The sequence below is a fragment of the Lycorma delicatula genome, chromosome 1 (genome assembly GCF_047948215.1).
Source record: "Lycorma delicatula isolate Av1 chromosome 1, ASM4794821v1, whole genome shotgun sequence".
In the NCBI taxonomy this organism is placed as follows: domain Eukaryota; kingdom Metazoa; phylum Arthropoda; class Insecta; order Hemiptera; family Fulgoridae; genus Lycorma; species Lycorma delicatula.
Genome location: NC_134455.1, coordinates 246,238,195 through 246,255,864, shown reverse-complemented (window position 1 = coordinate 246,255,864; position 17,670 = coordinate 246,238,195). Strand labels below are relative to the sequence as shown.

At 30.4% G+C, this 17,670-nt stretch overlaps 1 protein-coding gene across 2 annotated transcripts in view; it reads right to left on the bottom strand.

Moving 5' to 3' along the window:
• The window catches only part of Neto (Neuropilin and tolloid-like), a 763,546-nt gene that overhangs the window by 28,366 nt on the left and 717,510 nt on the right, over positions 1-17,670 (bottom strand). For both annotated transcript variants that reach the window (XM_075375170.1, XM_075375179.1), the window contains one exon: positions 7,349-7,480. In XM_075375170.1, the coding sequence (XP_075231285.1) occupies positions 7,349-7,480 (132 nt within the window). The remainder of the gene's footprint in view (positions 1-7,348; positions 7,481-17,670) is intronic.

Genomic DNA, 17,670 nt, shown 5'->3' with positions numbered 1-17,670 from the left:
GTAACAGACCTTCTCATTCACACTACATCTAGTACAGTTAAAGAGTCAATACACATGTACAGAGAGTCTTCCAGAAATCAATTATACTCAAAAAATGAACACTATCGGATCTTATTTTAATATAGAATCATAATAGTATTTGTACTGATTTATCATAGCTCGTCAGTGTAGATTAAGACACTGACGGAGGGAAATCACATGAGGAAGATAACGATAATAATAATGAATATGTAAAAAAGGGGTGTCGTATTGAAGAAAGTGGATAATAAATGAGAATTTAACATCTCTTCTGCCCACCAGGGTAAATTTTTGTACAGATAAAATGCTAAGTCAGTTACACGATTTACGTTATCCTAAAAAAAGAACTGGAAAGAGTTTGTATTTGATTTAAATCAATAGAAATTGTGGCCGGTGGGGAAAATACTTCTAACATTGTTTTATTCACTCAGTAACACCAAGAACAATACATATTACAAGTGAACCCGAGAAATTATTTATTAATTGTAAGAAATTGCTACCAAAATATAAAAACAACTTCTTCATTAAAAAGTATGTTTCCTGTTCACCAAATTGGTGAACAGAAAATGCTGGTTTCATTCGTACGAGAAAGTAGAAAAAGAAGGAAACGAGAGTAAAAGAAAAGAAAGGATTATGAGGAGAAGTAGTTTGGAAAAAAATAATAAGATAAATAACTAACTTGTAGTTTGTATCTAGTATTTGAAATGTTGTAACATTTACAAGTTGCAGAGTAAAAGTAGAGAGAGATTGAATGATGTGGTTCTTTATTCGATTCTCTATTTATTAAATTCTCATCTCTTCATATATGTTTTAACAAAATTATTCTGCGATTACCGAAACGTGAAACTCAATATAGAAACATTATTGCAAAATTCAGTGATGCGTATTTGTCGTCGTAATTGTTCGAAGTTATGCGGTTAGGGAAGTAATCATTACTCATTCACCAATTTACCATTTCATTTAGCATGGTACGATCACCGTAATGTCCCTTTATATTACGGGCTATTGAGCAAACGCTTTTAGATCTGTTTCTATGTGTGAACGCAAAATACACTACAGGAGTGATTCTCGGATTCCATCATCAGCAATGAAAAGCGATAAATATTGATGACGTTCTGCATGCCGATGATATGACGTTATCGTTCCTTTCGGTGAAACCCTTAATATTCATGACAGCTTTCAGAAGCTTAGCACCCTGCTACTAGTTGAACCCCCGACCAACACAACGGTTTAAACAACCTCATTCTCTGCCCATACCTTCTTGCAGTAATCATTAAAGTGTGCTTGCGTAACTTCTCTCTCTCTCTCTCTCTCTCTCTCCTCTTCCTGAGTTAGTAGTCTAAATATTCTCTTAAGTGTTGTGAAACTTTTATAAGTTTCATGTCACTTGATTTTATATTTTAAAACGAAATTCATTCTCTGAAACGATATCGGCATAGCGTTCAGCAGAAAGGAAACGTTTAATAAATACTGAATAAAATATAATCTTATATTCAGTGAAAACCCTAGATCATTTTATCTCAGTAATTATCGAAAGTTCATTATAGGCCACGATCTATACAAAATAATTATTTATTTTGAAGTAATACAAAGGCTAACAAATTGCTACATATAATAACTTTATTGACACTCCATACATTTTTCAGCTTAATTAGATTAAAACTAAATATTTTAATTACTCTTTATAAAACTAAACTTAACTAGATATAGAACTAAGAATCGCCGAACAATTAATCATAGATATTGGCCTTAATTCGAGATATCATTAACCTCATCTGATTTATGGTGTGGGAGTAATAATAGCTAGTTTCTATATAGTCAGAAATTTTATTTCTTTTAATTAAAAGTATTGTGTAAAGGACTGATGACCATTCCTGCAATCACCCATCCTTATTTCACAATTACCTATATTTTTTTTTAAACTTCGTGGTGGGGTGTAGGATTGCCTGGCTCTACGTCTTAGAATTTTTTGTAACACGTATGACGCTAATACGATATCTTCAAAAGTTTAGGGCCTTAAATTAATTGGTATGAAAAATTCTGAATTCAAGCGAGTACACCAAATGCCTTTTCCGAGACACGTCACTAACCATCACGTATGGTACATGTTTTTTATCTTTACTGTTTGGCAGAGAGGATGCCCTGGAATCTGAATATCCATCAACCTTTTATAAAACTTTGTAAATTCACTTACACCTCCATCAGACACTCTTCCATTAACTCCCGGATGAATCAGAACAATTTCGTAACTGTTATTAACCATCCCCAACAATACAATTCCATGTTACCCTTTATAATGGTAGTAATAACTGCCAGCATTAGGTAGTGTCTTGATGTGTTTTCCATCTAAAGCTCGAAGGATGTGTGGGGAATTCCAAGACAGGTCAAAATCTCTTTCAATATCTAACCGTTCTTGTTCGGAACTCGGAAACTGAAATAAAATATTCCCCCTTTTTTTTTTAGGAATGCGAACAAAGCTGTTTTGAAGTAATTCAAGCCTTTAAAAACAAGGAAGTTAACAAAAAAGGGCAAAATTATACCTCAAACCAATCTTTTACAGAACGCATGTACCGTACTGTCACAGAATGAAGACGCCTGCGAAATTTTTAGACGAAATGTATCCAGCAAATTGAGCCTTTGAGCAAAGAACAACGTTTATCAGCTGAAAAAATTATCAACGACACATCGATTTTGGAGAGTTAGAGAAATTGAGCCTCAAATTTGGAACACAATTTAGTTCATCGATTCTGAATTTTAATGGAGCACGGAATTTTCAGTCTCCCTCGTACACTTCATATTCATTAACTACGAGTGCAGCAAATATTCCTAAACCACAAGATTCCGATTTTTTTCAATTTATAAATATTATACCAATAAATTCCTCTATGTAATCTATTTGATATTTACAAGTAAATAATTAATTTACTTGTCTTATTTAATTTACTTTAATTGAATTTAAATAAATATATAATGGAATAATTAAAATAAGATAAAGAAATAAATTGTAATATCAAATGTTTGTATGATAAAAATATGTTTTTTATTACTATAAATTCACCCGCATGTATTCACTCCGTAACAGCTCTAAACGTTTCTGGTATAATAATTCTTAGTGATTGTGGGAGGGGGGGGGGGGAGTTCACTGAACATTTTAAATCTTCGTACGTTCTACTGGTCACAAGAAACGTCAGTGTTACTCTAAATCTTTCTTCTGCACTGATTGCTTCTCTCATTACAGTATTTCTTTTAGTTATCATTGGTCTTATTACATCCAATAAAACGTTAAAACTTCATTCGCAAAATGTTTTCAGATCCTCTTGTGCGGGAACTTTTAATTCAATTAACAAATTCACAAGTGAAAAACTTGCTCGTTTTCCAACCACTCTTTACATCACTTGTTACATTTACTATTTATCATCAATATTATTACCGTAGCACTAACTTTTCTGTGTGATGACATGATGGACAGAACAATACCATGTAGAGCAATCCTGTTAATGTCCTGTTTAGTTGTCCAACCTATATGTGAATGTACAGACGAGCTGTACCTTCTCCCCAGCACACTAAACTCTCAATATTGTTTTCAGAAACATCGGAAACAAACAATACAGAGTAAACTTCGTATGAACGTCTGCGGTTATTACTTGTAGAATTGGTTGTCTAACCTTTCTACCTTTCTACACTCTCATGAACGTCTGCACATACTTTTGCTTACCAACAAGTCTCGGCTCAATGTAGGGACTTTAAATGTAGAACGCAACGATTGCTCATACAAGTAATATAGTCGTATACAAGACTGCACGTGTAGCGGGACCTTAATAGAATAAAAATTAACAGCTTATTTTTCTCATATCACTTTTACTAGATATTACCAGAACCTTCTCTTTTTCGTTTTTAAATTTAATGTTTCCTGATCTATCCACCCGTAAATATTTATAACCTTGCTTAATCTGCCTACATTTAGCGAATAAAATTAGACGAATCTCGATAATTGATTATTATATATTGGGTTATTCATCTCCAGCCCTATGTCTCGTAGAAAAATCTCTTTTCACACATATTTTTTTTAACGGGGTTTCTTTGTCGAGCCTCCTAACGAATCGAGCGAGGATGCTTGGTGAAGGTCGATTTTTTTTTTTTTGAGCAGGTGGTATATATCTATCATACCTTCCTTGATGTTTATATTCAAAGAATTTCTCAGCTTGATTACCGTTTGTAAGATGTTCTCACCCGGTTTGTCATATTGTGTTCGCCTTGGAGTATTGTTTAACAGTTACTGTTACAGCTTTCAAGTTTCATCTGCAGGTCTGCGACTTCTTTCTTCAAGATTATATTTTTAGCACGAAAACTTTCGATAATTTCATTTTGCTGCTCAATTAATTATCTTTTGCTGTACAACACTCTATTATTATCCTTCATATTATTATGATTCAGCTCAAGAGAAGCACCCAAATCCTGTTTCATTCTCCTTTGTGACGCAATAAGATTTCCTTCAAGTTCATCACTTATTTAATTGCTTCGTAGTCGATCATTTTTGACGGGTCGCCCTCATTAAATGCCGTTTCTAATTCTGATACTGATTTGGACCCGTTGGGGCTAACGGTCACGTTTGCACTCACTACAAAAACAAGTCCGACCACCGGAGATAAAGATTCTAACGTCCTTATCAGTGAGAAAAACACAGTTTGAATGATATTAATGTTTACAAATTTCACAGTGAACGTTTTCCTTTGAATAGCGATCAACCGACTTTTAAATAATTTTTGTGATTATTCATGATTTTATTTGTATCGTATGTTCTGTGACTACTATTAACCAGGAGCTCACCCGAACCACGTCCGTACGCATCAATTGCTCAGTATGTACTTAGCAAAAAAATATTTACCAGAAAGAACTTTTCCAGTTAATATTTTTCTGTCTACTTTTTTAAAGTCTTAATTCTTAAAATTCACGCTGATCCTAAATTAAAAAATTAAAAATATGTCATCAAGCATCGACGGACCTTCAAAGTAATTTTCCTGTCAGTAATAATTACGGAAAATTCCTCAATAAGGAATAAATGAGAATTTTTTAAGGATTTCTCAGAGAAGAGCTATTTAAATTTAATTTCCATATTTTAACTTACATTAACTTTGAACTGTATTACCAAACATTAATGGATTCCATAAGGATTCCAAATTTGTTTTCATTTGTAAACATTTTAATATTAAACTCTGAAGAAGCTATTAAAATTCCTGTTTCACGATTTAATAATATTATTTCTTTTTTGATTGCAACGATTATTTTTTTTTTAATAGGTGTAAAGTCGATTACCTTTTGATCGCAACAGTCACTATTTTTGTTGTAATATAACTAATAGCTAATAACAAGATTGAATTAACCTTCCTTTAAAAAAAAGAATCTTATTAGGTTTGTTACAATTAGAATATTAGGAAATATTAAAAAGTTCAGGTTTTGCTGTCAGGAACCACAGCTCTACGTTAGATTTTTCTACGTCGTTAAATGAGAAGAAAAGTCCCTGACATACTTTGGGCAGAGACACTTTTGTCAAAGCGCACAAGATCGCAAATAACTGAAAAATTCTCAATAACTTTGGCACAAATCTAGCGGATGTTAGCAAACTTTACAAAATTCTGGGGAAAAGAACCAAGGGTAAGACACCGGAATGGATAAGTGAAAAAAAGGCTTCTTATAGAGGGACAAACTCTCCTGATGAAATGTTTCAAGACTACCACCAGGTATTGCTGATACCATCCACATTTAACGGGGAGGACTGGAACAGAGGATTACTACTCATCAAGTTTGCATATATCAACTCAAATACAAACTGCAACGAAATGATTTTCTCCTGTATTCTTGAAAGACCACCACTTGTTTATAAAAGACTGACCCAGGTTTCCCCACTGAAAACCTTCGCCACCACCGAAATTATGATGGGTTTATAACCGATCTACAACTGTTCAATGGATCCTCGCGGGAGGATTTGTGTCTGTTTACCTATATGGATTAACCATGTTTATCCATATTATGTTATTAATTATGTTTTTTTTTTGGAAAGGATAATTATCGCTCCTAAATAAATATTTATATTAAAAGTATTTGCGAGATATTCTAGGTGAAAAAATTATATTTTTTCCAATGTATTATATATATTCTAATAATTCTGAATACAGAAACTGCAAATGAATAAATTTACTAAGTAATAACATTCGTGGAAAAGCAGACTTTAGTGAATAAAAGATCATACACGGTGGGAGTTTTAAATACTAAAATGGATAAGAAATATTCTTATTTAACACAGTTAAGAGTATTGTGTAATTACGTAAAAAAATATACCGCAACGGTTAAGATTAAATATATTATAAAACGTAGGCGCAGTGATTATGAACTTGGTTTTAAAAAATAACTTTGTATTTGAAATGCTTGGATGGCAGCAAATTTTGTGGTTATTTCTTCATTTCTAGCAGTCATTTCTATTCTCCATTCAGAGGATATTTCGTTTATTCAAGAATATTAAACGAGTATATTTATGAAGCACACAGAAAATAAAATAAGAAAACAGTGTAATACGATCTGGGCAGCTGCTTCAGCTCAGCTGCGGTTAATAAAGTTATAAAGCCACTTCTCTATTACGACTGAAGTTACAACGCCAGAAAAAAAGTTAAAATCACTTTTTATCAACATGAGAAAAATAAAAATATTTTTTATTTTAAAAATGTTAATTATATTCCTTTAAAAATATATTTATTTTTATTGAAAGAGGGCGATAACCGAAAAAAGTATTACCATATTATTAATCATTACTCTTTTTCTTTAGAAATAACTTATAATCGAAGTTTAAAAGAACACTTTATACCCATTACCTTGAATAAATTTAAAGTAAATACTCTAGTTAACATTCTATTGAAAGGAAAAACAAATTTATATTGCACAGAGAAGTTATAAAACAAAATTTTGTTGCTTATTTTAATTAACAGAAATAAAAAATTGAAAAGAAACACGCCCTAAAATAAACAGACTACAATTATTGAAAGCAGTTTTGAATATAAATTACCTGTATGTTTTCTAAAATAAATATTGTTGGTACAAAATAAATGTTATTGACAGTAATTAACGTGAAAAATTTTTCTCTTCAAATGGAAAACTATAAGGTATAAAAAATTCAAATTTTCAGTAAAATCCCAAAATAAAAGCAAATATTTCACAAGAAAAAAATGAAAGTATCGCATACTATATTTTATAAATGATAATTAGGAATTGATAATTTAACTGAGAATTAAATAATTAGTGATTAATAGTGGAGCTAAGTAAATTAAAATGTAGCACTTACCTGGATAATTCGGTGATCGCGGACTAATTTTCTAAAACAGTTGAATAGAAATGCAAAACACATTCCAGTCAGTATTAGGAAGAATATCGTCAAAATAATTAACATGTGTTCCGACAGTTTGTCATCCTTAGGCTGAAAAGTAAGGAATTAAGAAAATTAATGATTTACATTTGATCAAATGTTATATAAGTTTAATTAAATTTATTTATTTCATTGTAGGCGCGCGCGCGCGCATATAAAAACAATGTAAATTTTTTTTACTTAATCATTCATCGCAATATTTACAAAACCTGTCATCTTAAAGTTCCTCTTAGGTCTCGAGTACCAATAATTCAGATGATTATTTCTTAAATCTAACGGGTAAAAATAGGGATTTATTAGCTTTGCCAAATTTTGTACATTCTAGGTACTTTTTATTTCCTAGTCGACTGGTAGAAATGCAAATGATCAAGGTGGTGAAAAGTTGTTCACCATGACTAGAAAAAATTTCATCGTTTCTTAATTTTTGAGATGTTTGATTGTTAAACGATCAGCGCAGACAAGTAACAGGTGGGAATGAATTAAATGAGGACGTGCTGAAAAGAGAGCATTTGAAAAAATTAAAAACCAGAAATCTTATTTACGATTCCTGCGGGTTTAAAAAGAGATCTAATCGCTAATTTGTATGTATATAAACTTGCAGTACTTCTCATTCACTCATCTCAATATCTTTCGAAATCCGATTCATAGGAAATTTAAATTTTACAGGAGAATAACTATAGAATATAGTTATTTAGAATAACTATATGGTATTCAGACATTTTAATATTCTCAGAACACTGGATTTTGATATCCCGGCATGATATCACACGAAATTCTTCTTGAACTAACATAAGGATCTACATGACCGTCGTAGCCACCGCTATTTCATTATTTTCTGCAGTCACAGTATTTTGACAGTTCCCATTTTTGGCCCCCCACACTTCCAGCGTCTTCTAAACTGTTTCATAATTCAGTACACAGAAGCACTACTTGAAGTATATCTTTAGGAGAATTGTGGAACATTCAAAGCTATTGTCTGATCAACATTTCGGTGACATTTCCTGTAAAGCAAAATTTCCTCAGTTTTTTCTCTAATTGTAAATCGTTCCATAATTTCCAATAAATAAAAACCAATTAATTCAATATTTATTAATAGTTGGCAAGTAACAAAGTTATAAAAAAATTAATCGAAGACACTGATACATTCACTTAGACAAATGACATTTGAAATTTGAACTTCAATTTTGGCTATTCTAAAACGTTCGGTGGTGTTTACACGCTCAACTTTTTTTTCTTCTTCATTATTGTTAGCGTTGATTGTTTTTTATTTAAAATGTAATTTTCTTTTATTTAAAATTTAACATCAGTTGGATGTAACTCGCCAGCTGAGCCAGACCTAATGAAACTAATAACACCTATTTATAGGCTTAGAACATTTTTGAAGATGAATAACTAAAAAAACTATCAATTTAGGAAAAAAGTCTGAAATGGATTTTTTTTGCAAAGAATTCGATTCTACAATAAAAAATATAGGTTCCTATTTAAAAAGATTAAGTTGACTTTGAAATGACCTTATCAACGACAACATAGGTTGTGAACGTATTTCTCCCTTGAAATGGATAACCTTAATAGGAATAATTCTTTCCTAAAATGTGTAGTTTTTGAGATATAAATGTGTCTCAATTTTAATGGACCACCCGGTAGAAGTTTATTTCTGACAAACAAAAATCCATAGTGAAACCCGGGTATTTATGGTAGTAAAAAAAGCATGTGTATACTTGCTTTTAATCTATAAAATCCAAAGAAATGCAAAATAAACCCGATTGAAGGTTACGATCAGGTCTTTCTCAGACCTTCACTTTTTCTACTTCATTCACTGATTATAATTCTTAAGTCGCTTTTGAAAGATAAAGCGTCATAGTTCGGATTTCAGAAAATAAAATATAGATTTTTAATTTATTTAAAATACTTGCGGTTACGTCATCTTAACATAATACCGGTGGTTTTATTATAAAAATTTGTGAGCTTTGTTTTATGACATCGTTCAGTGCAGACGCCAGGTCGTATTTCACCAGCGTTATTCTTACGATGTAAGTTTAAAACTTCTTTTACAACTTTGTTATTTTAATAATGTCATTCCGAAAGACGAACATTATAAAATGAGAATAATGCATCGAAAGTAAATTAGAAACGGGGTAGGATATGTATGTTCTGGAGACTGATTTTGTGGTAAAAAATAAATATCTGATTCAACCACCTAAAATTGGCTGATTTTTTGGTATCTCTTATCAGTTTTACTTTTAATACTGGAAAAATTATTTTAAATACAATTACTCGTATTGCAGCTAAATTTCCGTACTTATTTATCTTAATTGATCATTGTAATAAAAAAAGAAAAACAAAATTCCAAAGAGATTATTATATTTTAAACCCAGTTATGTAGTATAATATGTTAAAAACAATACAAGAAATAAAAAGTATAATTTACAATCGTGATTTAGTATGAGTTTGTACAGCGATAAACTTGCAAGGTTTTTATACTTCAATACAAAAAATAATGTATATTTGCGGTTGAAAAGTTCTGTGATTTTTCGTAAATTAGAGAAAGATTTACGAGTAAGTTATGAAGAAATTGATAAAAGAAGTTATTAAAGTGAAGGATGGTAAATGTAAACTGATAATAGAAAAATTGTTCGAACGGTTTTGTAAATATATATTATTAAAGCTAATTTTTTGCACTTACTGCTTTTATCATCTCCATTAATTCTGTCAAAAATCTATATTCTTCAAAACGCATTTTATTTTGTCAATAAAATAACTGCAGCGACGTATATATTGAATATAATGCAAAAGCACTTAACAAAAAAAAAAAAAAAAAAAAAAAAAAAAATGGAAATAATAGGAATTAAAAATAATTAATTTCAACAATATATAATACAAAATTTATAACGTTTTCTTGGCTAAGTTTATTAAACTACCTATATATAGACTGTACCTATCTAAACAAGTATATAAGAAGGTTGCAATGAACAATTAAACAATTAAATATAAGTAGATATCTATACAATGTTTCGCTTGTTATTCTCATAGTTATAAATGCCCACAAACCGATACAACATTTCATTAGCTAATAATATTTACATTTTACTAGTAGATAGTAGCGAATGAAACAGTGTTTGTCTCTCTGAAACTGGCGGGGTTTATACAGAATATGTAACACTATAACGCTTCGCTCCCCTCGTCAATGTGCTATCGAGCAACACGGTGAAAACAAATTGTGCTGTATTTAAAAATAATAAATCAAATAATTTATCGCCACTGTTTATCGAAGATCTGTCAGGGCAGTATTACAGCATCAACATAATTAATTTCCTACCTTACGATAATGAATAAAATTTTATTTTGTACTCTTTCTAATCTTTGTCTACAAAATAATATTCAATGTTCTCAACTCCTTGGTATCCACCCAGATACATCTCAGCATTGAATTTATTTCGTTCATGGGGTACTTCTGTTAGTATTTGTGTTTTTATTAATATTTTTTCTTCAATGACTATTTTATTTATAATCACTTAATTTTTTATATTTTCTTTCTAAATCGATGTAATGGTTAGGCTAGACGGAAAAAATATTCATTTATAAACAACAACAAAAAATATTGTAAATACTATGGAATTTATGACTAATGAAGATTAAGGTGGAGGTACTGTTATTATCAATCCCTTAAAAAGTTTTAAATCACTTTGCAATTGCCACTGGAATCCTTAAAAGAAAAGTTGATAAAATTAGAAAGAGTTGGGAACTTCAGAACCGCTGGCGTTACCTAGGAAACAGAAAAAAACTGTAAGGAAAGTGATTGGCACAGAAAGTTTTGATAAGAATGCCATTCGCTGGATAATAATTAATTTACATTCCCGAAATTTGCTTTTACTTGACGAAAAGATGATTTCAAATAAAAATCCGATGGAATATTTACAGGAAGTAAAAGTACCTTTGGTCGTCTATTAACTTGAATTGGATTTTAGGTGAAAAAGAATTCAGTTCAATACATTTAAAAAAATAGGTCAGTTTTTATTAAAAATTTGATCTACAGCTAAACAAATTTGTTTATTTAAAACAAATTGCTCGATCATGGTGAAGGAAGATCCTTAGTATTTACTGACAAGAAAATTCGATTTTTAATTCTTACTGCCGTCATAAAGCACGGTAATATTTTGTATAAAATGTATCAATTCCAATTTTGAAAGGTAATAGAATATTAAATATTCATGCAGGATGTGATTCTGTCTTCATTCCAGTATGGAAATCATTCTGCCTTGGAAATCTTGCCCGATAGAAATCATCTTCATCCTCTGGGAATTATCATTTACAGATGGATAACGCTATTTTTTCTATACAGGTGAAAGAAAAACTTATTCCCTCTTTGCTCTAAAATAATAATAATAATATACAATGCTACATACCACAGCACCCAAGAAGATAAGGCAACAGATTTTTATGGTAGACGAGCACGAGAAATAAAAGAAATATAGAAGAAAAATAAAATCAATGTCAGGGAAGTTATGTTAAAATGAAACTTAACAATTAATAAATCTTAGTAAGAAAATATAAAAAAAAATCAAATAAGATGAACAGTCTAATAAAAGATGGACATGCTTACTTCCAAACATCCCAGCTTTAACCACAAACAACTAATATGAGTTCTTGTTAAAAATCGATTTGCATGTCATAATATGTTTCAGATGCTGTGGAAGCATGCAAATCAGAATTTGAAAGCATTATTTAGACGACTGAAGAATGTTAAAAAAATTAAAGGTCAGTTGCTCTATATGCAAATTCCTGTTGAAGTTCAAGGACTGAAAATTTTATTATAAATTTAAGTTCTTATGAAAGTAATTACTATTAATAGTAGTTAAGGCGAAAATATTGATTAAAATAATGTTTACTTTTAGTTCTTTAATTAATTTATTATTTCGTTTAATGGATGATTTTTTTTTAACCTTCTTTCGTATAAAATAGATGTTATTGAGAGGTAAAAACTAAGACAACTAGTAGTACTGTTATTTTTTGTTCAAGAACATGTTACATTTTTTATTTATTTTACGAAACATTACTTTTAAATTATTGTAATGTTTTAAGGATCTATTATTTGCAGGAGAGAATTTCAGCTGCAGCTTTATGTGGTTGTGAGATACGGTATACTTATGCGTAGTTAACATATTGTGTTCTGTTTGTGAGGGTACAACGACTGGACACCATCCACCAATGAATACTGAACAAATTATTGTCAGCGAGTTCTTTTAAAAGATTTAAGATTATACGCGAAATATTGTGCAAGTGTTATATTTATTTTTATTTGTTTTATATTTAGTTTCTAATACTACGAAACAGTAAAAATAAGTGATAACAAAATATGGTAACCTTCAAACAGCTTTCCAACCTATAGATGGTGATATACAGAAAAATGAAATTTAGCAGATGCTTCTATCTCGAAGGTGGGTCAATAAGCTCACAGAGAGAAGATAGTAACCTAAGAGCGAGATTTGAAAAAAATACTTTCAATCCAAGAAAACCAGACTTAGGGATCCATTACGAGTCTGCGAAAGTTTGTTTGAGGGTAAAAATCTGCAATCGTTACTCGTATTGTAGAATGAAATCAGGGGAATCGGAGAAGAAGATTTTTTCACCAGACCTATTTACCAGCTATTTAAATCAAACTAATTACTGCTGATAAGGAATAAAAAATTATCACCACAACTAGAATAAACCACCACTACAGTAAACGTTATTTATTGTATAAAATTTATAGTTTTCCCATGTTCGATTCTTCCCTCGCAACGAAATGTATAATGGCTTTCTGTGTTACACCGGAGGCTTTTAGGTAGATTTCATAAGAAAGCTACCTATTGTAATGGGTACTGTGATTCGACTTCCGGAAAATTTCGAAATATCTTCGAGTTTCACATTCAAGGAACCTTTTTACTATTTAGCCTTCGGAACCACCACAAGGTATTACTTCAGAGGATGAATGAGGATGATATATATAAATATAAATGAAGTGTAGTCTTGTACAGTCTTAGATCGACCATTTCTGAGATGTGTGATTAATTGAAACCCAATCACAAAAAAATACCGGTATCCACGATCTAGTATTTGAATTCGTATAAAAGTAACGGCCTATACTGAGATTTGAACCTTAGAACTCTTGACTTTGAAATCAGCTGATTTACGATGACGAGCTCACCACTAGACCAACCCGGTGTGTTAACGCCGGAGGCTGTCGTATTTTTTTAAAATTCATATAGTTGTTACTTAACGATCTTTTTATATCTTAACTCTTTGTAAATAACCCAAAAGTATTTGTACCATTGCAATCAACAACATTACCATTAAGATGTATCATTTGAGACACTATAATAGTGTTTATGATATCAATTCTTAAATTTTTTTTTTTTACATTCCACATCCTGGCTGACCAGTCTCTTAAGATAGGCAAAGTTAAATTGAGGCTAATATTAGCAGTCAAGACTTAATGATGACTTTTCATTTTCCTTGTCATCCTTGTACATATTCAAAAAGATTCAAGTATATTTTCTTTATCATTTCTTTGCCACGTAACGGATCCTTCACGAAAGCCTACTTCCGATGTCGGTACCTTGCTGCTACTATGAAAGTAATGGGCATTAAAGTATACAGCGATTTCACCCATCAACCGGAAAACCATGCCTGAAAATGAATGTGATATGACTGAAGTCACGTGATATGAAGTGTTATCACGTTTAGGAGATTAGAAACAGTTTACGCGTTAGGATGTATAAACATCGTACTACTATGCTGCTAAACACATCTCGAAACCTTTCAACAACTGTCTTCCTCTACTAACAAACTGAAATTCCATTCCGTTATTTTTACCGTTTTATGTCGTTGTGTATTTCTTGTATTAAAAATTACAAAATTCATAGAAATTAATCTTGACCATTTAAATAAAGTAATCATTTACCCTTTTAGGTAGGGCTTTTTTGAAAAAAATAAAATATCGGTATAATTTTCTTATTAAGTAAAATACAGAATTCGTTTAAAGTTCCTACTATTTTATGGATAAGGTCCTAAAACTTATCTGAGTAAAATATTTTGATACCAACAAACATTGGCCCATAGCGTGGAAAAAATGATGTTCCGAAGACAAAAAAAATCGTATCCCCTTAACGGCACAGTATCAAATCAGTTTAAAGTGGTCGTTAGTCCTCTAAACATTACCTAAAACTTCTGTCTGAAAGAAAGTTTTGATATGACTAATCCTTACGGCAAGGGATGACCAAAATGTTGCTGGAATTGTAAGATGGGGCTTGTCGTGCGGTGAACATGTGAAACGTTTTTTCACATGCAAACATTGTAGTATTGAGTAAATCTGAAGTTTTTCTTAACTTTAAGATGGAACATTTTTTTATCCGCTACTTAGCACCGGTGAAATCTCCGCCTTCCGGCATGTCGAAAGGGATTTTATTTTTTTCATTTCCTGTTAATTCATTTTTTAAAACAGTACTACTTTCATTAAACAAAAAATTAAAATTTGTTATTACAACTTAATTTTGATTTTAATCCTTATTTTTTTAATTTAATTAATATTAATTTTGTTCAACTTTTTTGCACGTTTTTATTATTATTCGGTCTTATTTTATATTTAACATAAGTAACTTTTTTAATTTTTAATTTATATTATATTAAATCTACTCGTATATTTCTGTGAAAAAGGCTAAAAATTTCACCCTGATAAAGCTTTTTTTTTAAAATAAAAATCACTTTCAAGTTGATAGATTGAAATGTTAAAAATTTAATGTAATTCCTGTTTTAGGAATGAAATTTCATCACCAATAATAGTCTGATACTTTTTAAAATTGCTTCTATTCTGACAGCTCATGCAGAAAAGTTCAAATTCATACGTGCGCAATATCTAAATGACAAAAGATAATAATAACAAAAGTAATAATTTATTTCATAGATTGGGGCAGAAAAAAAATTATTAATTTATTATTTAAAAAAAAAAAATAATTATACGGATCATATGTGTATGAATCAACTCAATATTTCCATCTCCAAGAGCGGATAGTCTGTTTTGGATTTCATTTTATCGATTACTGACGTGGTCGAGAGAGAAACTGACCATCTTGTCCCTGAAGCTTATCATATGACCCTCTTGTATTTGTTGCTGTGAACAAGTTAGTTACGCCCACTAGTGAGAGTTAAACGTTTGATCCCGGAAAGGTGACTATCTCGGCCTGTACACTGCTTTTAAGGAGAAAGACTGTGTAGAGGGGTTTATCTACTACTGTTTTCAAGAGTAGATGATGCGGGTTGAATATTTAATTAAATTGTTTTAGTTTTTAAAAAATAACTAAATAACCTCTATTGCCGTTATATACTTTTAAAAAAAAGTAGCGAATAATAAATATTCACCTTTGTTTTCTTTACAGCTAAATATATTCTTCAAAAAAAAAAGTATGGCCATAGAAAATTTAAAAAAAATTAGGATTTTTTTACAGGCTATAAGCTTTTGGAGATAAAAAGGGAAGCAAAATTTCTTTTTTCAAGAGGTAAGATAAGGAGAGCGATTGACATTGAAAAAGTGTTGGCAAAACCGACGAATACATTCAAATACGTTAAATTCTTCTTAATCAGTTCCAGCGGATTCGTCCTATTACACTAAGAAGTAATGTTGTTAGGACGTTCAAGATTTCTATTTACTGCGAGAAAATATTACTGTACATTCAATTACGTAAATTTTGATGTAGAACTATGAGTTCTAATTAACTAGTAATTGCAACTATAAAAGCAGTCAATTAAAACTCGTTATTACTCAACCTTTCTTGATTCCAAGACTGTATGCAGTAAATAATTTATTTCAAACAATGAAAAGAGAAACCCTACAGAGTAATAAATAGAAAGATAATTGAAGTGCTAAACTGAGAAAAATATATCAATCTTCTTTGTATTTTTTAGAAAGTAAATTCCAGGGATCTTATTTAAAAAAGGTCAAATAGGGTGTTTGATAAAAGTGCTGAAGCATTTTAATAGAACAGGAACATTCTGACAGGAACTTTCCTTTTCACTTAATCACCAATTCCTTCTGCTTTGATCAACGGCTACAATATGAAATAACTCATTTATACCCTCAGTTAGTTAATAGACTTATTTAACTCTAAAAACCAACAAAAGTTTGGAGTACAAAAATTGCAAGATCTTACTATCAATCATTCAAACTGAATTTATTAAAAAACCTACACGTTTTAATTTGTATATAGTAATAAGGATTAAATGCTTATACGTTTTTTTATCTCATTATTAATTGAAAAATTAATATATGAAATCAAACGTATTTTTCTTTCAAATTTCAAAGAAAACAAAACAATTTGCTTTGATTTTCAAAACTTGCTTTCTCAACAATCTATTCAAGTACAATAAAACTGTGCAGAAACGAGATATACTATACATAAAAAAAAACGTATAAAACGTTGAAACGTCTTGTATTAAAAAAAATTATTCTTAAATTGCCTACAAACAATGTATAGTTCAACTAATGAGCCGTTGCTCTCTGTTGAGCAAGTTACGCCTTCGTCGATGAATATATATTCATTTGTAGAGATAACTTTTTCTATCTTTTTAAAAAGAGAGCTACAAACTACAAAATATATCTTAAAAAACAGTACAGATGACCAGAGGATAAAACGAAGAACTATGAAAAAATAGAATTGGAAACCAAGTGTGATTAACTGATGCGGAACCACGGCTGAGGTAACATATGAAGAGTTGTTTCGATAACTCAAACTAAATTTTATACATAACTAACTTGTCCAACAAAAACCGATCTTTCTCTTGCATTATCAAAAAACAAGATAGCAAATTATAATGCCTAATTTTCTTTGGAAGAGCTTTCACAGTTAGTATATAAATGTGAAATACAAGTAATGAATGAGAATGTTTAAATTGTTATGAGAAGTTTGAAATATAAATGAATAAACTTGAATCATTTATCATTATGTTAATTTTTTTGCTTCTTTTAGCTGAAATTATAGTGTTTTGGTTGAAAAATTCGGTTAAGTATTACATTTATTATAGTTCAGTAACAAACAGTGTACTTAGACAATATAACGCAATTAGAACCGTTTATAAACAGTTGTATAGACGTAAAGTCATACAAAAGGATTTCCTACGTAAGTAATTCTTTAAAACCCAGTAGTGACATGAAATGAATGAAAAAAAAAACTGCAATTATAATCAAATATACCTCAACAAAGTATATTCTT